Source organism: Onychostruthus taczanowskii, unplaced genomic scaffold (assembly GCF_017590055.1).
Source record: "Onychostruthus taczanowskii isolate IOZ18803 unplaced genomic scaffold, ASM1759005v1 scaffold100, whole genome shotgun sequence".
Classification (NCBI taxonomy): domain Eukaryota; kingdom Metazoa; phylum Chordata; class Aves; order Passeriformes; family Passeridae; genus Onychostruthus; species Onychostruthus taczanowskii.
Window position 1 is genome coordinate 416,605 of NW_024496527.1, and position 25,105 is coordinate 441,709.

The window sequence follows — 25,105 nt, forward strand, 5'->3', positions numbered from 1 at the left end:
TCCCAAAACAGCCCAAAACATCCCAAAACAGCTCCAAATCAGCCCCAAACAGCAAAAAACAGCCCCAAACCAGCCCAAACCAGCCCAAACCAGCCGTGGCAGCGCCCACAGCAGCAGCACCGCGGGACGCAGCTCCTTTTGGGAGCATCCCGAAGGGTGACAGCAGGGGGACCGGGGGCTCGTGTCCCCTCCCCGGCCGGGCTGGGCAGAGCCGCGCTGGCACCGCCCGGGCTTCTCCCGTTTCCACAGCAACCCCCGGTGACCGATTTCCTTCGGTGACCGATTTCCTTCGGTGACCGATTTCCTTCGATGACTGATTTCCTCCGCTGCCCTGCACGGGGGGTGCGGGAGCTCACCCACCTGGAACATCCCAAAAACCCACCCAGAGCTGTTCCTACACCATGGCACCCACTTGAGACACCCCAAAATCCCACCCAGAGCCATCCCTGAAGCACTGGCACTCACCTAGGACACCCCAAAATCCCACCCAGGGCTGTCCCTGCACCCTGGTGCCCACCTGGGACACCCCAAAATCCCACCCAGAGCTGTCCCTGCACACTGGTACCCACCTGGGACACCCCAAAATCCCACCCAGAGCCATCCCTGTGCCCTGGCACCAACCTGGGACACCCCAAAAACCCATCCAGAGCTGTCCCTGCAGCGCTGGCACATCACCCTGACACCCCAAAATCCCACCCAGAGCCATCCCTGTGCCCTGGCACCAACCTGGGACACCCCAAAAACCCACCCAGAGCTGTCCCTGCTGCCCTGGCACCCCCCTGGATCTGGCAGAGCCCCCCACCCTCCGCAGTGACCCCCAGGCAGCGCAGGGGACCCGCGGGGCTGCATTAATTAAAAGCTCTGCCTCCAGTGATGATTTCAGGGTGCCAGAAATGCCCTAAAGAGCCACGGATTTTTTGTAATTATCGGCAGTTAGTCGCTGGTGCCTGGCTGGGGTGGTGCTGATGGGCACATCCAGCCGTGCTTTTTTTTTTTTGGGGAGGGCTGACAAAAAGAGGAGGCAGTGCCAGGCACCCACCCGGGCACAGCCATCCCTGCTGAACAGCAGCAGAAAGCAGGGAGGGGGGAATTAATTAGCAAATTAAGGGTACCACAGCAACATTTCCTTTTTTTAGCGTGCGTTTTGCTCCCTAAAACTGGTGCTTTGCCCCTACAGATCCCAAATCTCCGACTTCTCCAGCCGGCCTGGAATCGTGATGGGAGCTGCAAAATTTGGAAGTGCAGTGATTGGAGAAGAGATGGCCCCAGGGCAGGGTTTTATGGGTGTGTTTTTGGGGTTTTTTGGGTTTTTTGTTTGGTTTTTGGGTTTTTTTCTTTTTTTTGTTGTTGTTGTTTTTTGGGGGGTTTTTTGTTTTTTTTTTTTTTTTTTGTTTTTTTTGGGTTTTTTTTTTTTTTTTGTTTTTTTTGGGTTTTTTTTTTTTTTTTGTTTTTTTTGGGTTTTTTTTTTTTTTTTGTTTTGTTTTGGTTTTTTTGTTTGTTTGTTTGCATGGGTTTTTTTTTTTTTTGTTTGGTTAGCTTTTTTGTTTTTGCTTTTTGTTTTTGCCAGCGTTTAAATCCCTGCAATGGCAGCAGAGAGCAGCAGGAGGGCTGGAGCAGCAGGGAGCATCCCGGGGATGGGAACTCGAGGACCTTTCCCTCGGTCCCTGGGGACCTCCCCCGCGCCGAGATGAAGCAGGAGTGGAGGTCAAGGCATCAAAGGGAGGGGGATTTATGAAATTCATCCCCATTTAGCCTTTTCTAAGCACAGCCCAGGGGCAGGGAGAGCTCCCTCCCCTCCTCACCCCCGCCAGACGGGGCTGGCCGGTGCGACAAACCCTTCCCCATCTGCTTTGAGGAAAATTCCGGGGTTTTATAGGCCAGCCATGAAATCTGGAGGCTATACTTAGCAGCAGACAATGCAGTCCCCCTCCCAGAAGTGGCTCATTCCCTCGTGCTCCTCCCTCCTGCCCTGAAAATGTCGGATTTTAGCAGAAATCAGCAATTAGGGCCCCGGACCCGCGGACGGTCAGCGCCGGGGCCGAGGGATATTTTTAGAGGACAAAGGGAATTTGCTGGGAACATGCAATTATTTCTGGAGCCTGTGGAAAAGGCACTGGATGCTCCTGGCAGTGTGGATGCTGAAGGTGCCAGGGGAGGGGCAGTGGGGGCACTCCAGAGGGGCACGGCCCCACATCCCCACGCCAGGGGATGGAGGAGGGGGGGATGGCCAAGGGACCCCAAAATGGGACAGGGCTGCAGCCAGGGCCACAGGGCAGTGCTGTGTGCTGGGAGAAACCGCTGTGGAGCCTTCCCTGAGGCTGGAAAACAGGCTCTTCATCATCATCATCATCATCACCATCATCATCATCATCATCATTATCATCTTCTTCGCGGAATCCCAGAGTGGTTTGGGTTGGAAGGGATCTTAAAGTTCATCCCATTCCACCCCTGCCATGAGCAGGGACACCTTCCACTGTCCCAGGTTGCTCCAACCTGGCCTTGGAGCCAGGGGCAGCCACAGCTTCTCTGGGAATTCCATTCCAGCTCCTCCCCACCCTCCCAGGCAGGAATTCCTTCCCAATAACCCACCCATCCCTGCCCTCTGGCAGTGGGAAGCCATTCCCCCTTTTCCTGGCACCCTCTCCCTGTGAGAGGATAAATCCACTGAAGATCAAGAGATGCTCCAGAAACTGGAAATGGGGACATGGAAATTGGTACCTTCCACAGTTTTCCATGGCTGGAGGAAGGAGGTGCCAGGATCAGCAAACCTGGCCCAAAATCACATGGAAAAGAAGTGGCCAATTATGTTCTGAGTTTAATTAGCACCAGGGAGATGGGAGGGTGGTCCTGGGTGCTGTGGAGGGGGAAGGATCCCAAAAATTCCATCGGACACTGGAGAATCCACGTGTACCACCCAAAAACACCAGCTCAGGATCCTGCTCGGAATCACATCCCGAGCCAAGGCTGTGGAGCTTCCTCCCCTGGGGAAAACTCACCAGGGAGCTGCTCCCACATCCCCAAATCCCCATCCCACTGTCCCCGAGGAGCAGAGGAGGGATGAAAGGGAGGAGGAGGAGGACGGGCTCGCTCATCACACACGGAGCGCTGCCCATCCCCTGCCGAGGTGAGGGGCAGGATTGGGGTTCTGGGGGCTGGCACAGGCTCTGCCCCCCATCCCACAGTGAGGGGCTCACCCCTCCATCCCCCCCTCCCACAGTGAGGGGGTCACTCCTCCATCCCCCCATCCCCACAGGGAGGGGGTCACCCCTCCATCCCACAGTGAGGAGGTCCCTCCTCCATCCCCCCATCCCCACAGGGAGGGGGTCACCCCTCCATCCCACAGTGAGGAGGTCCCTCCTCCATCCCCCCATCCCCACAGGGAGGGGGTCACCCCTCCATCCCACAGTGAGGAGGTCCCTCCTCCATCCCCCCATCCCCACAGGGAGGGGGTCACCCCTCCATCCCACAGTGAGGAGGTCCCTCCTCCATCCCCCCATCCCCACAGGGAGGGGGTCACCCCTCCATCCCACAGTGAGGAGGTCCCTCCTCCATCCCCCCATCCCCACAGGGAGGGGGTCACCCCTCCATCCCACAGTGAGGAGGTCCCTCCTCCATCCCCCCATCCCACCGTGAGGGGGTCACCCCTCCATCCCTCCACCCCAAAGTGAGGGGGTCACCCCTCCATTCACCCATCCCACAGTGAGAGGGTCACCCCTCCATCCCCCCATCCCACAGTGAGGGGGTCACCCCTCCATCCCCCCATCCCACAGTGAGGGGGTCACCCCTCCATCCCACAGCTCCTGAAGGCTGGGGACCCCCTGAGCATCCCACCAGGATCCCTACTATGGACACTCCACACTCCCACTTCAGGAGCTCCCCCTGTGCCTCTTCCCAATTCTAGAGTGTTGGAACTGGCTGGAACTTCCACAAAAACCACCAAAACCCAGCAAAAACCAGCAAAAATCAGGACTGAAAGGCTCAGCCCATCCACTGCCCTGCCTGAGGCAGGAGTTGCCTTAACCTGAGCTGGGATCAGCGGAGCAGAGAACACAGTAAATGGAAGATTATCCTTAAATTCAGCCCTGCTCTGTCTCCCCCTGAAACCTGGGAGCATTTTACATCTCCAAGAGTCCAAGTGATGCAAACAACTGTCACTTTATTGTCACGTCCAGCCGTACTGCAAAAGGCACACAACAAACTTCATTGGTACAAAAGAATTTCGCTCCGGGGATTTTCGCTTGATTTTCCTTGAGTTTCCTTTTTTTTCTTTTTTTTTTTTCTTTTTTTTTTCTTTTTCTTTTTTTTCTGCTCCTTTTGCAACACAGTCACTGGGCTCTCCCATCAGCCCTGATGGGAAAGATCCTTTCACAGAAAGGATTATTTTGTGCAGACAGACAGCTCCTTATTGCAGGGGGAACAGCCCCAAGGGCAGGAGGGCACGGCCACCTGCGGGAAAACTGGGAATAAATGGCACCTCTGTGTCCCCCTGCCCAAATGGCACCTCTGTGTCCCCCTGCCCAAATGGCACCTCTGTGTCCCCCTGCTCCCTGGCACTGCTGCTGTTTGTAGGGACAAGCTCCATCCCAGCCCATTCCCAACCCCACTGCTCCACCCCAAATCTGGATGCAGGGCAATGGGATGGGGCTGCCCCCTCCCCATTTTTCAGCAGAGCTGAGCATCTCTTGACACGTTTTATCCCTTTTTTCCCCTCCAGCTCTGTGTTTCTGCAGGGTGAGGGTCCCATGGGGAGCACCCAGAGGCTGGCAGAGGGGGGAAAAAGAGGCTGGGGATGAATTTGGGGAGTTTTCCTGCCTGTGCCAGCGTGGAAACTCACCCTGCTGGTGCACACACTGCAAACCCAGCTGTGGGTGGGGGGCTGGACTCACCCCAGCACCCAAAGAGAGGTTTTTGGGGTACTTGGTGGGGCGTTACCCAAACCAGAGTGGGGCACACAGCCCTGAGCCCCAGCAGCATCCCCATCCCTCCAGCTGCCCTGTGTGGATTTAGGGACATAAGGATGCTTTAGGGACCACCATCCTGCCCTGCCAACATGGGATATTGACATGTTTTTCCCATAAAATCCCTCAGGCAGGGCCAGATCAAGCTCTGGGGTGGGGGCACGGTGCCAGTGCCACAGTCCCACAGCAGCTCTCCCATACCCCAAACATCCCAAGAGATTTTGGGGTTTTTTTGCACTGTGCCTATAGCTACTCTCCATTTCTTTTGGTACCAGCTCCTGTTTCTCAGCTCCCTCCCCCAACATTTCTTATAAAAATAAGATTGTGCTTATTTATAAAATAATTATAATTTTTTTTGGTTTGTTTTTTTAAGAAAAGCTTCCAGTTTAAAAAAAAAAAAAACAAAAACAAAAACAAAACGGTGGTGTATCAAAATATGGCAAAACTTTGGCTGTCAATGGCTAAACTCTAATTAAAAATATCCACTACAAAGGCATTGTGCTGTGATAATTAACTCTGCAATAGGCAAATATTCCACCTGGGCTGTCTGCCTTCCCTGGGACACACTCAGAAACCACCCCTGGATTTTCCTAGCATGTCACCATCATCCTCTGGCAGAATTATTCCAGCTGTAAGACACCTAAGGACGCATTAAAAGCCTTGGGAAAAGAGAAGGGAAATGAGTGGGAAGAGCCACAGGGACAAGGCAAGGATGCACATTCTCCTTGAGAGAAAAGTCTGTTTTCTCACCTTAGTGCTTAAGAAAAAAAAAAGATAGGATTGTTACTAGAGTTCATGAAAGAAGAAAGGCAGATCCTTTGTATAAAAGGTGTTTCAGAGCAGGAGTAAAATGCAAATGGGTCTATAAGATCCAGACATATATAAACATACATACCTTGATATATTTATATATGTATTCTCTAGATACTCAATGTTTGGGATGCATTATTGCATTATACTTATAGAGGATTTATTTTTTTCCATCCTGCTTTGATTTCTTTTTTATTTTTGGGAGAGTGGGTTCTTTTTTTTTTTTTTTTTTTTTTTTTGGGGTTTTGCTTCCAAAAAAAAAATACATAGAAAAAAAAAGAGAAAAATATAAAAACAAGTTGCAAATGGCTCTGAGAGCTTCCAGCCATCATCCACCTGGCTGGGACTGCTGTGGCCTGACCTCCAGCACGTGTTTTTGGAAAAACTGGGATCATGCTCTGCCCCAGGAGCTGCTGGCCATGCCTTCCTCCATGGAACATCACCATGCCCGGAGATCCCTGGCTGGTTATTGCTTAATTCTCCCTTCCCATACTGGCCTTTAGGGTTATTTACATTTCTTTGGCTTGGCTTGAACACGACAGTCTGGCACTTTCCAGCCACCCCAGAGTGACCTGGGGGCAAGGAGGGGGAGAGAGGCCACGAGAAGACACAGCTGGGCTTCCGCCAGCTCCAGCTGAGCTGCGCTCCTGCCAGTCGGAATAAGACAACTTGTGTTTGGCACAAACTCCTCTGGAATGCACTCCGTGCCCGGGGATGCCCATCCTGCCCCTCATCCAGCACCGGCTGTGCAGGGAGCAGGGCAGGGCTGGGGCGAGGCGGCGCCGGAGCCTCCCCACGCTCAGACCACGAACTCGGGCACCTCGTCGTGGGTCAGATCCAAGGAGAAATATTTGCTGGTTCTTTTCACGGGGAAGGCGTCCTGGATGTTGATGCACTGCTGGGCCAGGCAGCCGTTGCAGTAGAGCCCGTCCTCGTCCAGGCCGTGGGCGCAGCCGAAGGTGAAGCTCTGCGCCGTGTCCTGGCACAGGTTGGCCAGCTGCAAGAAGTCCTTCTGGTAGAGCCGGATGTCATCCAGGCTCAGGCTGTGCCGGTCTGTCGACGTCTTGGGTTTCCTGCACGTTGTCTGGGAAAAGCCAAGAGGAGGATCAGGATCTGCCAGGGAGCCCCCGGGGTTGGGGAATCCCAAAGCCCCCGTCCCACGTACCTGGGGTAAGGAGTCGGTGCTCTGCCCCCGCAGCTTCACCACCGTCTCCGAGGAGCTGGAGGTGGAGGAGCTGATCTCCTTCACGATGAGTCCTGCACGAAGGAGGGTGCAAAGGTTATTTTGGGGTGGCTCAGCTCTCTTGGGATCCACCCCTGCTGTCCACGGGGACAAAGGTTCCCTCGGCGCAACGCGGTGCCTTCAGCCCAACAGCTCCACCTGCAAACAGCCTGGCCTACAAAGCATCCCAAATTTACCCCAAAGTGGCACCCAAAGCTGTCCCCAGGGAGCCTGGAATCCCCAAAGACCTCCCAGTAGCTCCCAGCTCAGAGCCGCAAGTGACTTTCTGGGTGCAGGCACAGCTCCAGAGATGATCATGGAGTCTGACTGTTCCCCAGCACTGCCAAGGCCACCACTGACCCGTGTCCCCAAGTGCCACATCCACACCGCTTTGAAATCCCTCCAGGGATTCCACCATTGTCCTGGGCAGCTGTGCCAGGGCTGGACAAACCTTTCTGTGAGGAAATTTTCCCTGATATCCAATCCAAACCTCCCCTGGCACAACTTGAGAGAGGTTCCTCTTTTCTTTACCCCATCTCTCCTTCAACCCACTGAGTGAAGAGTTTTTCCCAGCAACCCAAACGGACACCTCCGCCAAACACCAAAGAACCACGGAATGAGCAGGCTTGGAAAGGACCTTGAAGACCACCTCATCCCAGCTCCCAAAGGCGTGACTGGCACCGGAGGATTGGGAAGAGAAGCGGCCACCACCTCCTTACCCGAGTGCCCGTTGAACTTGCGGGAGAGCAGCATGTCCTCGGTGATGTAGACGCACATGTCGGGGCTCACCTCCATCTCCCCAGCCTGCTCCAGCTCCCGGGGGTCATCCACCAGCATCTCAATTTCTGCAGGACACCACCAGCCAGGACGAGTCAGCCGTGCCCCTTCAGAGCACCCCCCAACCCCAGCGCCCGCACGACCCACCGTCGTCCTGGGAATCCTCCTCCAGCCGGTCCTTCCCGCCGCTCTCCACGCCGGAGGTGTGGGAGCTGCCGTGGCTGGTCATGGAGCTGCAGGTCCTCAGCTTGCGGTGGGCGCCGGCGCCGGAGAAGCCGTCCTCGGGCCCCATCTCCCGGGCTTTGGGGTCGGCCTCGATGCCGGAGGTGTGGGAGCTGCTGTGGGAGGCGGTGGAATGCCGGGACAGCCGCTTGTGCCGGATGCTGCCGGCGCTGCTGCCGCTGGCGCGCGAGCGCTTCTCCAGCTGCTCCATGTCCAGGTCCAGCGTGTCGCTGATGTAGGATTCCCGGTACTGCTTCTTCTCTGTAGGGGGGCACGGAATCAGTGTGATTCCCACGACACACCCCCCGGGGCAAACTGGACCCCCTGGAAGGGCATGGATGCCCTGGAACATAGAGGAATTGTCACCCGAGCCCTGGCACAGCTGGAGACAGCTCTGTCCCAGAGGAGGAGGGAGAAGGGGAGGAGGAAGAGATGTGGAGGAAGAAGAGGAAGAAGAAGACAGAAAATAAGGAGGAGCAGGAAAAGAAGAAAATAAATGAGGAGGAAGAAGATGAGGATGAGATGGAAGAAGATGAGGATGAGATGAAAGAAGATGAAACAAGGTAGAAGATGACGAGGAGGAGGAGCAAGACGATGAAACAAGGTGGAAGAAGATGAGGAGAAAGAAGAGGAGAGGAAAGAGGAGAATAAGGAAGAGAAAGGAAGATGAAAAGGGGAAGGACGAGAAAGGAGCAAGAAGGAGGAGGAGGGAGACGAAGAGAAAGAAGAGGAAGAAGAGAAACAGGAAGAGAAGGAAGAGAAGGAAGAGAAGGAAGAAAACAAGAAAAGAGTAGGATGAAGATGAGAAGGAGGAAGATGAGGAGGACATGGAAGAAAAAGATGAGGAGGAAAACAAAAGAAGAGGATAAAGATGAGAACAAGGAAGAAGAAGAGGACAAGAAAAAAATACGAAAAGGATGAGAAAGAAGAAGTAGTTGAGGCAGATGGGGAGGATGAACAAGAGCAGGACAAGAAGAACAAATAAGAAAAGGAGGAAGAGGGGAAAGAGGAAGATGAGGAAGAGAAAGAGAAGACGAGGAGAGAAAAGAACAGGAAGAAGACCTTATGCTTTCACAAGGATGAGGGACACTGGGAAAGCCGTGCTGAAGCAGAACCAGGACACCAGGGACGGCAGCAGGGCTCGCCATCCCGAATCAGAAGAACCAGGAGCTCTTACAGGTGTACACACCCCGTGGGAGCCTGTCCTGGCGGGACTGGGGCCGGGAGCACGTACCCTCGTTCTCCTCCAGCCTGCGGACCTGGCGCAGCACGGGCTGCAGGTTCATGTAGAGCCGGTGGCTGCTGCTCAGCAGCTGCAGGAGGTGGCGCGAGCGCAGCGGGCAGCCCGTGTAGTAGATGAGCTTGCGGGCCGAGGGCAGCCCGTCCGGCAGGATCTCGAACTTCTTGCCCTGCGTGGGACAAGGGAGGGGTCAGCCCCCGAGAGGAGAAGGCTGCAGTTCTCACCCAGCCCTGCTGCAGCTCCTCAGCAGCGCCCGGGTTGCCATCGCCCGCTGCCAGGCGGTGCAAACGCGTCCCACGCCCAGGAGATGCCCCGCCCGGGGATGGTGGAACCACGAGGGGATTGGGGTGGAAGGGACCTTAAAGACCACCTAGTCCAACCCTTTCTACCTTCCACCATCCCAGGGTGCCCCAAGCCCTGTCCAGCCTGGCCAGGGACACTTCCAGGGATCCAGGGGCAGCCACAGCTGCTCTAAACACGCTCTGAACACCCAGGGCCTTCTCACCCTCACAGGGAAGGATTTCTTCCCAAAATCCCATCCATCCCTGCCCTCTGGCAGTGGGAAGCCATTCCCTGTGCCCTGTCCCTCCATGCCTTGTCCCCAGTCCCTCTCCAGCTCTCCTGGAGCCCCTTCAGGCCCTGCCAGGGGCTCTGAGCTCTCCCTGGAGCCTTCTCCTCTCCAGGTGAGCACCCCCAGCTCTCCCAGCCTGGCTCCATAGGGAATAGTCTCCATCTCCGTGGCCCTCTGTGGAGCTGCTCCAAGAGCTCCATGTCCTTCCTGTGCTGAGGACCCTGGCGCTGGAAGCTGGAAGTGCTCCAGGTGGAGATGGTGGCACTCACCACAAACACCAGTTTCCCCACGTTTGTCCACGGGAATTCGTAGAGCAGCTGCTTTTCCTCATCCAGGTTCTGCAAAAAGAGGAGAGGGAGCCATGGCTGAGGATTCTGGCAGGGGCATGGCTGAGCTGAGCCATCACCTTCATTACCTACCTGGAAAATCTGGATGCCCCGTGTTGTCAGCCCCAGGGTCAGGGAGGCCTCCACTTCCCTTTTGTCCTAAGGGGGAAAAAATGCTGTTAAATACACAATTTGCAGCAGGAAGTGGATAAATCCACCCCACCTCAGCCCAGGGATCCTCCCACAATCACCCCAGTCACTATTCTATGATTAATGTGGCAAATTAAAAATGGAAAGTGACTTTGGACACAGGCAGAGAGTGACAGGATAAGGGGAAATGCTTTTGAACTAAAAGAGAAGAGGTTTAGATTAGATGTGAGGAAGAAATTATCCCTGTGAGGGTGGTGAGGCCCTGGCACAGGGTGCCCAGAGAAACTGTGGCTGCCCCTGGATCCCTGGAAGTGTCCAAGGCCAGGTTGGAGCACCCTAGGATAGTGGAAGGTGTGCGGGGGATTTAAGGATGGGATTTAAGCCCCCTCCCAACCCAAACCATTCTGAGAGTCAAATAAAACACCCCACGCTCCTACAACAAACAAACTGCTTTCTTCCCTGGAGAGAAAAAAACCGGCACGTATTTCTCAGGGAGGGCATTCCCAAAATTCAGATCCCAACAGCCACAGGGCCAGGGCTCACCTTGTACAACCTGTAGTAGTGCACGGCCACGTCGTCCAGCCTGACGGCCTCCTTGATGTACTTGAGATGGGCTTCTGAGGCTGTCAGGGCAAACTGGTCCTTGTGCATGTTGGGGACGTGCTTCAGGATGTAATCCTTGCCCCTCTTGGCAACCACCTGCGTGGAGGGGGAAAGAAGCTTGTCCAGCTGCCCTGTGCTGGCCCCTGGCAGTGGTGGTGTCAAGGGAGAAGGGCAAATTGGAGCTTTGCTCTAGACATCTCCGAGCAAAAATAAAGTAATTACAGCAGCCAGTGACTTCTTGCCAGCAGGATTTCCCGCTGGGAAGTGTGCTCCATGTGGCCATTCCATGGTGACACCTGTGCTGGGGCAGGGAGAGTCACACATGGGCTCAGGCCACCGCTCCTCAGTGACGTGTGTGAAAAAAGGAGAAGCGGGCAGATTTTGGGGCAAAACCAAGTAAAGGGGTTGGGAAGGAGAAGAAAAGGCACCAGGGGGAGCTTCGAGCACCTGAAGGGGCTCCAGGAGAGCTGCTGAGGGACTGGGGACAAGGGATGGAGGGACAGGACACAGGGAATGGATGGGGACAGGACACAGGGAATGGCTCCCACTGCCAGAGGGCAGGGATGGATGGGATTTTGAGAAGAAATCCTTTCCTGGGAGGGTGGGCAGGCCCTGGCACAGGGTGCCCAGAGCAGCTGTGGCTGCCCCTGGATCCCTGGCAGTGCCCAAGGCCAGGCTGGACAGGGCTTGGAGTAGCCTGGGATGGTGGAAGGTGTCCCTGCCATGGCAGGGGGTGGGACTGGATGATCTTCATGATCCTTCCAACCCAAACCACTCTGGGATTCTGTGCCACCAGTCCCCAAAGGGCTGCCCTTGATGCTGGTGGGATGGCAGGGGGTGGGACTGGATGATCTTCATGATCCTTCCAACCCAAACCACTCTGGGATTCTGTGCCACCAGTCCCAAAGGGCTACCCCTGATGCTGGTGGCGCAATGCCTGCAGAGAATCCCTCAGGAGCATCCCTGCAGCCCCAAGCCACAGCTGTTCCACCCCCACAGCTGTCCCAGGTTATTCACAACCAGGACTAACCCGGGATGCAGCCAGAGGAGCCCAGAGCAGGGAGCACAGCAGGATTTCTTACCCAGGCAGGGAAATAAGCCTCGGGCTCGAAGTATTTCCCGTAGTGCTTGTTCCTCTTGAAGTCCCCCAGGTCGGCTTGGAGGGCGAAGGCGGTGAGCAGGAAATAAGCCTCTTCCCTCAGCACACACTGGGAGTGCAGCACCTGCTTCCTCAGGTGCCAGTAGTAGTAGTACCGAGCTGTCCTGTCACTGGGATGGGGACAGGGGACACAGGGAGGAGTGAACAGCCAGGGGACACCCGCCGGGAAGCCTCACTGAAGGGTTTTGTTCCCTCTTCCCTATTAAAATCCTGCAAAGGTGCAGCCGCTTCACCAGGCAGGTGGAGTAACCCCCTCAAAAAGTCTGAGCAGGGGACACTGTGTCCCCAAAGCCCTGGGAATCATTTTAGCCCCAAGGCAGGAGCTGCAGCTCCCACCCAGCCATGGGTAAGTTCAAATCAGGCTGTGCTAAACCCCCAAACACATCGTCCCCTGTGGCATTCACATTTCCTGGAAAAATCCCTTTGCCCAGGATTTTTCTCCTGGGAAGCTGGGAAGCCTCAGAGAAAAAGGAAAACAATAATTATCTGATTTGCTTCTCCTGTGTTTTGCTCCTTTGGAATGTGTTTGGTGATTGTTTACCCACAGGTGATTGTTTCACTGGATTTCTGCTGTGAGTGTTTTGACTCAATGGCCAATCAGTGCCAAGCTGTGTTGGGATTCTGGGGAGAGGCACAAGTTTTCATTATTATCTTTTGAGCCTTCTCTACGTATCCTTTCTGTATTCTTTAGTATAGTATAGTTTAGTATTCTTTAATGCAATATAGATCATAAAATAATAAATTAGCCTTCTGAGAACACGGACTCAGATTCATCACTCCTCCCTTCATCTGGGGGCAACCCAAATACAATAATCCCCACCCCCCAAAAAGGCTTTGTCTGGGGGCAATGTGCCCACCTGCCCCTGTGAGAAAGCACTCAGCACCCAGCCATAAGCAGCCCCAGCTTTTGGGAGGTCTCAGCCCCCCGAGGTGCCGGGCAGGGGGCCATGCCCTACCTGATGAGCCGCCCGTTCTCCACGTAGTACTGCACTCGGAAGTGGATGATCATGGGGGGGCCAAACTGGTCGATGCCCTGGAATGGAGGAGGTTTTCAGGAATCCCCCTGGGAATCCCAGCATCACACCCCAGCCCCTCACCTCAGCTCTCTGGGGTCATGTCTGTCACAGCCACCCCTTGCCCCCCACGGCACTGATGGCACTTTTGTTCCTCAGTTAAGAGTCTGGCGCCCATTTTTCCACATAAAATGTTGGAAAGGAAGGGGATTTGGATTTTAAAAGGCTGGGTGTGACAAGCCCAGGAGTTCTGCAACACCTCACTGCTGCTCTCCCTCTCCCAGACCATCATCCACCAGCACTCGAGCCTGGACACCACCCCCTGAGCACTGAAAGAATGAAAAGGTGCTTTGGGGAGAAAAAAAAACCCAAACTGATTTTAGAATTTGAAAGAAGGGACCTCAAAAATTCAGCTGAAGGATAAGGGAGGGAAAGAAAAATCAGAGGAAAAAAAAACCCCAGAGCTCCAGGGACAGAGTGTGGAGGATGCACCCCCAGCTGGGGCACATGGTGGCACTTAGAGTGACAACCCCAGGGTTGTGATTTTGCACATCCACCCCCCAGCCCCACACTGACCAAATGCGCCCCCAGCCCTTGGCAGCATTCCCGGGTCCTGGAAGTGACCTGTGACGGGGACAGAGGTGGCCTTACTGCCGTCAGCTCTCCATGCAAGACCTCACCGCTGACCTTGCTGGCCTCCTTCTTCCACTCCTTGGGGCAGTACTTGTAGAGTTTCTGGGCCAGGTCCATGTACACATGCTCATTGTCTGCGAGGGACAGAGGTGGCATCAGCATCCCCAGGTGTCCCCTGCCTCCCACCGTGACCCATTAGTGAGGGGGGATGGGGAATTGTGACCTCCTCGTCACCAAAAGTGTTAATTGTCACACTTACTCTGGATGACGCTGAGCCCGAAGAGGTGACAATCCTTCAGCCTCAGGAGGTCGCACACCTGCACCAGTAACTCTTGGCACAAAATCTTCACCTGTAAAAAAAAAAACCCAGAAATGAGCCCTGGCTGCATCTGTGCCCACCAAACTCCTCGGCAGGACCCCGAGCAGGGTGGGGGTGACAGGATGGGCTGTGGGGCTCAGAGTGGTCCCAAAGCCTGGACCAGAGCTCTGCCAGGGGTGGGATGCTCAGAGGACCAAGGGGCAGCTCAAGAGCAGCAGGTGGTGAAGGAACTGGGGAGATGTTTTGGGGGCAGAAGTCAGAATATTCAGAGTCTCATTCCACCCCAAGGACACTTTCCACCATCCCTGGCTGTTTCAAGCCCATCCAACCTGGCTTTGGACACTTCCAGGGATGGGGCAGCCACAGCTTCTCTGAGAAACCTGTGCAACAGCCTCCTCACCCTCCTAGGCAAGGATTTATTTCTATTATCTAATCTAAATCTTTCCTCTTTAAGTTTAAAACCATTCCCCTTATCCTATCATTATCCGCCTCTTTCCAAACCTCTCTCCATCTTTTTTTTATAAGCTCCCTTTAAGTCCTGACAGGAATTTCAACATTTTCCTGACTGGGTGGGGGTGAATTAACAAAAAAACAACAAAAACTGGGGGAATTTCACATTCAATGCCCCATGCCAACCAGAGCCAAACGCCATCCTGTTTATTCCCTGGGCTAGAGGAGGCTGAAGAGCCATCCAGAAGGGATTAGTGGAGTGATGGGGCTGGTGCCATGCCCTGGGATGCCAAGCAGCAGGTCACCCTCCCCAAACCCCGCTGCTGCCAGCATCACATGGATCAAGGAGACTCAGGAGAGCGCAAAACACCCCTGCAGCCTCCAGGGGAATAACTCATGTGCATTTCCCCGGCAGGGCGAGGCCAGGCAGGCTCCAGAGGAAACCCAGGAGCGAAGCCAGGGCGTAAAAAACACGACCCCGGGGGGGCGAAGGAAACGTCAGGCTGGGGAGGGGGCGTCCCTTACGTTGATGATGATGTTGAGGGAGTCGTCGTTGGGGAGGAAGATGCACACGCTGCGCCGGTCCTGCATGACTCTGTTGTTGTGGAAAGGCAGCTTGTTCATCGTGCTCTGGCCAGGGGGCTCGGGGTGGCTGCTGGGGGGCACCTCACCGGCGGGCCGGGGCAGCCTCGGGCTCTGCGGGTGCCATCCCTGTGGGAAAAAAGGGGGTGAGCCCTGGGCACGGCACCCTCGGCTTCCCAGATGCATCCCCCCATCCTTCCCACCCACCAGCGTGTCCCCACACGGTGTGGGCTCATGGTTGGGGTGTCCCCCAAAGCCCCTGAGCACACCCCACCACAGGCACCCCCGAAAACCAGAGCCAGCAGTTTGATTATCCCGGCTCGGGTTCAGGAAAACCTCAGGAAAGGCTTTTCTGGCGTAATTTAAATAAACAGAAGTTTATCCTCTGGGAATAACCCAGCTGGGCCAGTAAGGAGCGGTGCTGGAAGTGGGAGGTTTCCCTGCCAGCCATGGAAAGGAAAGGAAACGCTGCGGAGTCTCCTAAGAGGATCCCCACATCCCCTCCAGCATCCTTCCCCCCAGTTCTGACTCTTTACTCAACAATCCAAGCACCAGCAGGGATTTGCAGATTGGCATTGCCATTCAGAGCCAACAAATCCATCCTAACACTGACCCCAGGAAATTCTCATTTCCGAGGGTGAATATTCCCAAAGCACTTTTTACCCCCACCATCCACGAGGACACGAATTCCCACGTGACACCATGAGGAAGGACTTTAAACTCTGACCTAGTTCAGCCCTTTCCTAGCCCAGATTTACGCTGGCACCCGGACAGCAGAGTGTCTCCCTCGTCACCAAATATTTGCTTTGGTCTAAATGGAAGCGCCTTTGGCTTCCGAAAGCCTGGAATTCCTGCAGCAGCTTGGGGAAAAGTGCCCTGAGGTGACTTTTTGTTGGTGGCTCCTGGGGTTTTGCAGAAGTTGGGAAATCCGGAGGCGATGCTTTCCCATGGCCAGGGCACTCTGGGACTGCAGCACAGAGGCTGTGTCCGTGCGTCGTGGACCCTGGATTTCAAATGTGCATTGCACCCATGCATTGCATCCCTGCATCCTGGCCATGCACTGCACCTGCACATTGCACCCATGCATCGTGCTGGTGCATCACAGATTCTCTGTGTTGCACCTGTGTGGATCGTGGCCCTCCACTGCATCCATGCATTGTGGCATCCATGCATTGAGCTGAAATGTTGTGGCACCTGTGCATTGCATCTGTGCATTGCAGCAGTGCATCATGGCATCTGTACATAGTATCACTGCATTGTGGCCTCCACAAAGTGTATTGGCACCTCATGGCATCCATTCATTGCATCTGCGCAGCACAGATGTGCAACCTGGCCATGCACTGCACCTACACATTGCACCCATGCATTGTGGCATCCATGCATCGAGTTGGGACATCACGGCACCAATGTATTGCACCTGTGCATTGCAGCATGGCAGTGCGACATCCATGCACTGAGCTGGAATATTGTGGCACCTATGCATTGCATCCGTGCAGCACAGACATGCAGCCTGGCCATGAATTGCACCTACACATTGCACTCATGTTGTGGCATCCATGCATTGAGCTGGAACATCATGGCCCCAATGCATTGCACCTGTGCATTGCAGCACTGCAGTGTGGCATCCATAAATTGTGCTGGCATCTCAGGACATCTATTCATTGCATCTGTGCAGCACAGATGTGCAACCAGGCCATGAATTGCACCTACACATTGCACCCGTGCATTGTGGCATCCAGGCATTGAGTTGGAACACCGCAGCACCAATGCATTGCACCTGTGCATTGCAGCAGTGCATCATGACATCGGTGCATTGCATCAGTGCATTGTGGCATCCATGAATGGCGTTGGCACCTCATGGCATCCATGCATCGCATCTGTGCATCAAACTGGCCATGCATTGCACATACACATTGCAGCCATGCATTGTGGCATCCACGCATTGAGCTGGAACATCATGGCGCCAATGCATTGCACCTGTGCATTGCGGCATCCACGCATTGAGCTGGAACATCATGGCGCCTAGGCATTGCATCCACGCAACACAGATGCGCAACCATGCATTGCACCTACACATTGCAGCCATGCGTTGTGGCACCCATGCATTGAGCTGGATGCATGCAGTGCATCCCTGCACCACAGCTCTGCGCCGTGGCCGTGCCTGGCACCTCTCCATGGCACCCACGCTCTGAGGCCGTGCCCGCCGTGGCCGATCCCAACGGGAGCCGGGTTGGTTTCAGGGCTCATTGAAGATCCCGGCGCGCACGGAGCGGGGCTGAAGGAATTTGGCACGGCCCGGCCCGGCCGGGCGCCGGCAGCTCCCGGGCACCGGCGTGATGCGACTTGCGCGGGCTGGGCTGGGGAGGGGCCGTGTCCCGGGGCTCCTGCAGCACCCTCCGTGTCCTGCTCCCACCCACAGGGCTCCTCAAGTCCCGGGGGTGCATGAGAGCTTCTTCCCGTGGCAGCTCTGGGGGCTGCAGCTGGATCAAAATTCCAGCCGTGGGCAGCACCCACTGCTGAGCTACTGGAGAATCCATCACTGGGGTTCTCTCCCTCACATGGGCAGGAATACCTTCCACTATCCCAGGGTGCTCCAAATCCTGTCCAGAATGGAAAACTTCCAAGGATGGGGCAGCCTCAGCTTCCTGAGGGCCTCTCCTCCCTCACAGACAAGAATTCCTTCCCAATATCCCAACTAACCCTGCCCTCTGCCAGTTTTAAACCATTCCCTCTTGTCCTGTCCCTCTCTGGCATTCTGGGGCTGTTCATCCCCACACCAGCCACTGCATTTCCTCCTCCTGCAGCCTGGATTGATCCCAGAGCACCAGGGATTAAACCACACGAGCTGGCGTCAGCAGAGCACAGACATGGGAGAGGAAAAAACCACCCAACCCCAAACCGTGTATTTTGGTATTTGTACAGAAAACATCCCAGCTCTTGCTGCTGAATGGGAACATTCCATCAGCCCACCACACAGGGACGGTCCCTATGGAGATTCCCTCAGTTCCAGGTGCTTCCCAGGGGCTCTGGCAGCCCTGGGAGCTGCAGGGATTCAGCAGGGGACACACAAAGCCCTTTCCAGGGTGTTGTGCCTGCAGCAGCCCCGGCCAGACGCCGGGAAATTCTTTCCAGGCATCTGCTGCTCATTCCCACAATGTGGGCTTTGATTCCCTGGGACCCCGCGCCGCTGCCCTCGCTGAGTCACTGCTGCTCCAGAGGAAGTGTTGATAGGAGGCACAAACATGGAAGCATGGAATGGTTTGGGTTGGAAAGGACCTTTAAAGATCTAGCCCAACCTTCCAGGTCCCAAGCTGGAAAGATCCTGGATTGGAGGGAGAGCCCCCCTGGACTGCCCCACAGCACATGGGGTGACACAGATCACCCCACACTCCAATAGGAACCTCCACTCCAGGCAGTCTTCCAAAGGGTTTTCCATCCAAAGTCAGCTGGAAAAAACATTGGGAATGAGGACTTGGGCATGGATCAGCAGAGTGAGGAGATCCAGGTCTTCCAGCCATGTTTTCCCTGCTATGGGGAAAAGAGCAATAAAACTCCACAGGAAGACACTGCAAAGTGCTCATGACTCCAGAGCTGAGAAAATTCCTCGATCCACTGTGTTTTCCAGGCCCAGGCTGCTGGAATATTGTCTCCCTCCCTGGTGCTGATGCCATGGGATAAATCCCGTCGCAAAGCTCCGCTGCAAAGAAAACATCCCGCAAAAAACCCAGGAAAAGCAGCCGGGGCTGGCGTTGCTGACTCGGCGAGGGATTTGTTCATCCCGGGGTCCTGCAAACACATCCGAGGGCAGGCAGAGCCTGGGATTGGTTCAGATGGAGGTGCTGGAGCAGGATCTCGTCAGAAATAGAAATTTGGATGTAATTCCAGGGTGGGGATTGAATATGGTTTGAACTTGCTGGCTGAGGTGGGGTTTTCTTCCAGGTTCTGTGAGTGTGAAGCGAGGTTGAGTGGATGGGCAGTGTTTTTCTCTCTCCGTGGGTTTAAATGGATTTAAAGGAAGCGGATGAGTCTCCATCCTTGTGGGTTTGGGTCAGGTTTGTCCCTCTGTGGTACCCACCAGACATCCCAGTGCACCCCGTTCAATCCAGCCTTCAGGCAGATCCTGTCCATTTCTCCATCAACCAAATCCACCCCTCCTTGCCAAAATATCCGCTTTTCAAAAGAATGCAGCCCTATCAGACATTGCCATCCCTGGAGGAATTTAACAACCGTGTGGGGACATGGGTGAGTGGTGGCGTTGGCAGTGCTGGGGGAATGGTTGATTACAATCCTAGAGATCTTTTCCAACCTAAAAAACTCCACGATTCCCTGATTCTAAGCCACCTCCAGGCTTTTGTTCCAGCCCTCCTGAAGCACCCCAGGGGCGAGGGAAGGGATCCAGCCCAGGACCCACACGTAGGCAGGGGCCATCCCGCAGCCAGAGGCTGCCCGGAGCGCGGGGCGAGATGGGAAGATGAATTCACGGGGCAGGAATTTCTTGTTTTGAAGAGTCTGGAGTGGGTCTCACCCCACATCACAGGCACAGGTATGCACAGAGCTGTTATTACAAGTTTTAGGGCCGTCCCTTAATGCAGCTTCTCCGAACCCAAAACCCAGATTAATTCCTGCTTGCGGTTGCCCCGTAATTAAAATTGTCTCCAATTCTTCATGAACTCAACAGTTTCCTCCTAATGAAGAGAGGCAGATGAAAGAGACCTTCACTGGGAAAAAGGACTCAGTTATAAATATTCCATTACTTCATCCACCACAAAAGCTATTTGGATGCTAGAAACTCAGCCTGGGCAGCCAGGGGCCAGCCCCCACCAGCCTCAGCAGATGCCCCCAAGTGCTGGGGGTATCCAAAAAGCCTCTCCAAGGAAAATTCCTCCAGCAGCTTGCCCGTTTTCACCTCTTCAACATTCTTCTTCTTCCTCATCCTCCTCCCCCTTGGTGACTGCAGTGGGACAACAGCAGTGAGCAGGAATGGCTGGGCCAGGTGGATCACCCTAAAAAATGGGATGATGTCCCCTCCTGCTAGGGATGAGCCCCATGGGACATCACATTCCATGGGGAAACACAGGCTGAGCCATGGCAGCTCAGGAAGCTGCTGCCCTGCCTATCTCGTCATGCACGGAGCAGAATCCAGCCTGGAAGCGCTGATTTTCCATCCAGCCCACAGCAGAGCCACTCCAGGCCTCTTCATTCCCTGACTCTGGAGCACTAAAATATAAATAAAGCATCCCTGCCTCCGACAGGGATGGACACAGAGATGGATTTCTCCTGGCAAGGGCTCCAGGGAGGGGAGGGACAATGCCTGCTCTTCCTCTTCCCTCCTCTGCTCCAGAACCAGCCCCTTCCATCAGACTTCCTTCCAGGAAACTTTGCCTGAGCCCTTGGGATTAGAACAATATCCATACTGGGTTGGAGAGGGTTGTGCTCAGGGCAGCCCAGCTCTCCCATCCAGCTCCAGAGCCTGTCCCACGGTGTTCCCAGGCATTTTAGGAATCATTCTCCAGCACCAAGAAGCCCAAAGCTCCCAGAGCTCCCACTCCCAGGATGACAGGCATCACTCCCAAGGCTGCACATGGATGTGGAGCACTGCCTTTGCTCCCCTCTCCGTGGGCAGGCTGCAGCCCACACCAGCAGCAGCTGCCATAAATCCCTTGGGATTTGGCTGCGGGATGCCTGGACCACAAAGCAGCCCCGAGGGCCAGAGTCACCATCCCAAATCCCTGCACCACAGAAAGCACAGCCCTGAGTCTCCAAACCACGGAGCTCCCTATTTAGAAATTAAAGTCATATTTTAAATGTAATTAACAATAGAATATTAAATAATTAATAATGCCACGTAAATATTAATATTAATAATATGCAATGATGAACGTTTACATTATTTTCTATAACAACACACCCCCAAGATGCTCTGACCCTGGGTAAACCCTTCCTTCCCAGTAGGAGGCACTTTTGGGGAGCCCCATTCCCAATATCCCGCTCACTCTATGTGGGATTGGTGCCCAAACCCATTCCCACTCTGGGGAATGTGCAGTGCTTGCTGCACGTGGAGGGGGGAAAACTGGGATGCAAAGTGCTCTCGCAGACACACAAGAACCCAAAAGTCAGCCCCATTTTATGCCAAAATATTCAAATCCATGCCTGGACTATCCAGAGCTCCTGCTGCCCTCTGTGGCGTCCTCGCCTCCAGCTCCAAATCCAGCAAAACAAAGCCAAACCAAATTCCTGATTTTTTTAATCCTGGGGCGGGCAGAGGGAGATTTGTCTTCCCTCAGCAGCGCCGCTCTCCAGTTTTCCAGCTGGGAAAGCTCCTCAGCCACGCCACAGCCTCCATCAACTTCCCTGCCCCGGCCACAATCAGGGAAAGCTTTATGGGAAAAATATCCAAAGCCCACTTTTCAGTCAGGGGGCGAAAAAAAAAGCAGTATAAAACTCAATTAAGGAGCAGGCAGATATTTTAACCAGCGCCATGGTTTGTATACTCCATCTGGAGTCCAAAGGCTGCCGGGTTTTTTTTTTAGCAGGAGGGAACTGACATCATCTTAATTTCAAATTCCCATTTATTTTTACATCTGGTCTGAATTAATCTTTCTCAGCGTCCTGACTTTCATGTAATGGAATAATTGCTTACAGACTCGGGGTTTAAAGAGCCTGAATAAACCCAGTTTAAAAAAAAAAAAAAAGAAACCCCTTTAAAAACCGATAGTAAAAATCCAGTACCTAGAACCAAACTCCAATATGCCTTCGGGATTGGGAATTTTAAACGGAACATCTCTTTCAGGCAAGAGAGCTTGAATTAATCCCAGCTCTATCCAAGACTCGGAGAGGGACAGCGAGCCCTGTGGAAAAACACCAACACAAACCAGCCCAGAATTAGGCAGAGCAGCAAAGCTCCATCGGTGCCACGCGGAAGCAGCTCTGGAAAAGCAGAGTTTGGCTTAGAGGGAAAAACACCCTGATGGCCAGAAAGGCACCGGCCACGAGCAGGAAGAGGAGGATTCAGGAATGGGAGATGGCAGGAAGGTGGCGGGGGGCCAGGGGCACGGCAGGGTTGGGATGTGCCTCACTCCCACGGGCGAGTCAAAGGACACAGGGACACCAAGGATGGTCCTGGGAAAGCTCAGCCCAATTTTCCTGCTGCCACGAGGGCACCAGGTCAGATAAAGCCTGGCTTAGGACAGCATGGATTTATCCTGGCTGCTTCCAGAACGAGTCAGGGACAGGCATTCCCGGTGGGAAACGCAGAGGGCCATCAGTGACACCAGCAGGGAGCAGCTCCACGGGGTGGGGGGCACCCGAGGGTGAGGGGAACCCGGGGACAACAGGGTCCCACAGGTGGCTGTGACCCAGGGACAGCAGGATCCGTGGATGAGAGGATCACAGGTCTGGGAACCTGTGAGATGGCAGGAAGCACGGCTGAGGGGACCTGTGGGTCACCATGAGCCACAGAAAAGAGCTGGCACAGGCACAGAGGAGCCAGGGGTGAGGGGACCCAGTGGGGATGTGTGACCCAGGGGCGAGGGAACAGTTGGGTGAGTGTGGCCCAGGGACAAAGGGACCTGTGGGCACCTGTGAGCCACGAATGAGGGGACCTGTGGGCGAGGGGACCCGTGGGTGAGTGTCACCCATGAGCAAGGGGACCAACAGGCACCTGTGAACCAGGAACGAGGGGACCTGTGGGTGACAGTGACCCACAGGTGAGAGGACCTGTGGGTGAGTGTGACCTGAAAGCAAGGCATCCCATGGGTGAGGGGACCTGTGGGTGAGTGCCACCCAGGGAAAAGGATCCCACGGGTGAGTGAGACCTGTGGGTGAGGGGACAAGGCGGCGCACGAGTGAGCGAGACCCGTGGGCGAGTGTGACCCAGGGGCGAGGGGTCCCACAGATGTGGGGACGAGTGTGACCCAGCGGCCAGGGGTCCCACAGATGTGGGGACGAGTGTGACCCAGGGGCGAGGGGTGCTGCAGATGTGGGGACCAGTGTGACCCAGCGGCGAGGGGTGCCACAGATGTGGGGACGAGTGTGACCCAGGGGCAAGGGGTGCTGCAGATGTGGGGACGAGTGTGACCAGGGGCGAGGGGTCCCACAGATGTGGGGACGAGTGTGACCCAGGGGCGAGGGGTGCCGCAGATGTGGGGACCAGTGTGACCCAGGGGCGAGGGGTCCCGCAGATGTGGGGACGAGTGTGACCAGGGGCAAGGGGTCCCACAGATGTGGGGACGAGTGTGACCTAGCGGAGAGGGGTCCCACAGACGTGGGGACAAGTGTGACCAGGGGCGAGGGGTCCCACAGATGGGGGGATGAGTGTGACCAGGGGCGAGGGGTCCCACAGATGTGGGGACGAGTGTGACCCAGGGGCGAGGGGTGCTGCAGATGTGGGGACCAGTGTGACCCAGCGGCGAGGGGTGCCACAGATGTGGGGACGAGTGTGACCCAGGGGCAAGGGGTGCTGCAGATGTGGGGACGAGTGTGACCAGGGGCGAGGGGTCCCACAGATGTGGGGACGAGTGTGACCCAGGGGCGAGGGGTGCCGCAGATGTGGGGACCAGTGTGACCCAGGGGCGAGGGGTCCCGCGGGCGAGCGCGCCCCTGGAGCGCGCCCCTTGCCGGAGCGGGTCCGGGGTGGCCGTGGCGGTGTCGCGGCGGTGTCGCGGCCGTGTCGCGGCCGTCGGGGGCCGTGGGGGGGTTCCGGCGGAGCCGCAGCTCCCGCGGGCGGGCGGAGGAAATGACTCGCATTCCTGCAGCCGGGGCCGCTCGCACCGCTCCGGCTCCAACTCGCCCCCGAGCGCAACAAGCGGCCGCGCCGGGCCCACCCGCGGCACGGCCCCGCGGGGGCGAGCCGAGCCGGACCGGGCTGAGGCGAAGCGAGCCGAAAGGAGCGGAACCGGGCTGAGCCGAGCCGGGCTGAGCCGAGCGGGAGCGCGGTGCGGGGCGCCGGGCACGCACCTACCTGCGGCTGCGGGAGCGCGCTGCGTGCCAGCCGTGCCGAACCGAACCGAGCCGCGCCGTGCCGAACCACGCCGTGCCGAGCCGAGCCGNGCCCCTTCCCGGGCCGCCCCGCACCGCCCCGAGCGGCACCGGCGCCGCCTCCCGCCCCGGCGCCGTGCCCGGGACGGCGGGGAAAGGGTCGGGAACGGGGTGGTCCCGGGCTTGAGAGACGAGTGGTGGCCCCGGAGGAGGAGTGCGGAGCCGGGCGGACGCCGCCACGGTGGCCCACGAAGGGCTCTGGGAAGAGCCTGAGCATCGCATCCCCTGGGAGGGCACACGGGCACCGGCCCTGGGGATGGAGCCACCGAAGGTGCCCGGGAGCGGAGCGGAGCGGAGCATCCTTCGGCGGGGAGCGCGGGGAGCACGGCCGGAGGAGGCTCCGAGGGCTGGGAGAGCTCCGGGTGTCCAGCCTGGACTGAGCTTAGAGCCCCTTCCAGTGGGGCTCCAAGAGAACTGGGGAGGGAGTTTGGATACGGGGGAATGGCTCCCACTGCCAGAAGGCAGGGATGGATGGGAGACTGGGGAGGAATCCTTCCCTGTGAGGGTGGGAGGCCCTGGCACAGGGTGCCCAGAGAAGCTGTGGCCACCCCTGTATCCCTGGAAGTGTCCAAGGCCAGGTTGGACAGAACTTGGAGCCAGCTGGGCTAGTGGAAGGTCCCTGCACAAGACAGGGGTTGGAATGAGAGGTTTTTTAAAGTCTCTTCTAATCCAAACAACGCTGGGTTTCTATGATCTCCCAGGGAATAGACTCACATGTCCTCTGGGGGGGTCGCAACACCCTTGTGTAGGGTAACCCCACACCCATCCCAGTATCCCCAGCCCTGGGAGATCACAGAATCCCAGTTTTTAGGATTCAGGTTGAAGCAGGAGCAGAATTAAACCCCATTCCCATGAAATCCCCCACAAACAGCTGGATGAAGGTGAGTGGAGCTCACAGGTGTGAGGCCTGGCCACCCCTCGGAGCCGATGCACACACATCCACACACACGGATCCCTCTCCATAGGTGACCCAGGCCCGGAATAGCAACAGCAGCAGCACCATAAATTAGCAGCAAAGCATCTCCGAGCCGCTC

At 56.0% G+C, this 25,105-nt stretch overlaps 1 protein-coding gene across 4 annotated transcripts; it reads right to left on the minus strand.

The window, feature by feature from the left end:
* Positions 1–4,141: 4,141 nt before the first annotated feature.
* On the minus strand, positions 4,142–24,086 carry FRMD6 (FERM domain containing 6). Of its 4 annotated transcripts, none has more exons than XM_041410348.1 (15): positions 23,995–24,086; positions 21,765–21,883; positions 14,979–15,164; positions 13,944–14,034; positions 13,739–13,818; positions 12,995–13,071; positions 11,962–12,148; positions 10,820–10,975; positions 10,220–10,285; positions 10,070–10,138; positions 9,224–9,398; positions 7,915–8,250; positions 7,710–7,835; positions 6,934–7,025; positions 4,142–6,852 (listed from the first exon to the last, which is right to left on the minus strand). In XM_041410348.1, the coding sequence occupies exons 3-15, from the start codon at positions 15,075–15,077 to the stop codon at positions 6,568–6,570; spliced, it is 1,839 nt and encodes a 612-aa protein (XP_041266282.1). In that variant the 5' UTR covers positions 15,078–15,164; positions 21,765–21,883; positions 23,995–24,086; the 3' UTR covers positions 4,142–6,567. The 4 variants fall into 4 exon arrangements, with proteins under 4 accessions (XP_041266282.1, XP_041266277.1, XP_041266258.1 ...); XM_041410343.1 differs by having other exon boundaries at positions 13,676–13,818; XM_041410324.1 differs by having other exon boundaries at positions 13,628–13,818.
* Positions 24,087–25,105: the final 1,019 nt, after the last annotated feature.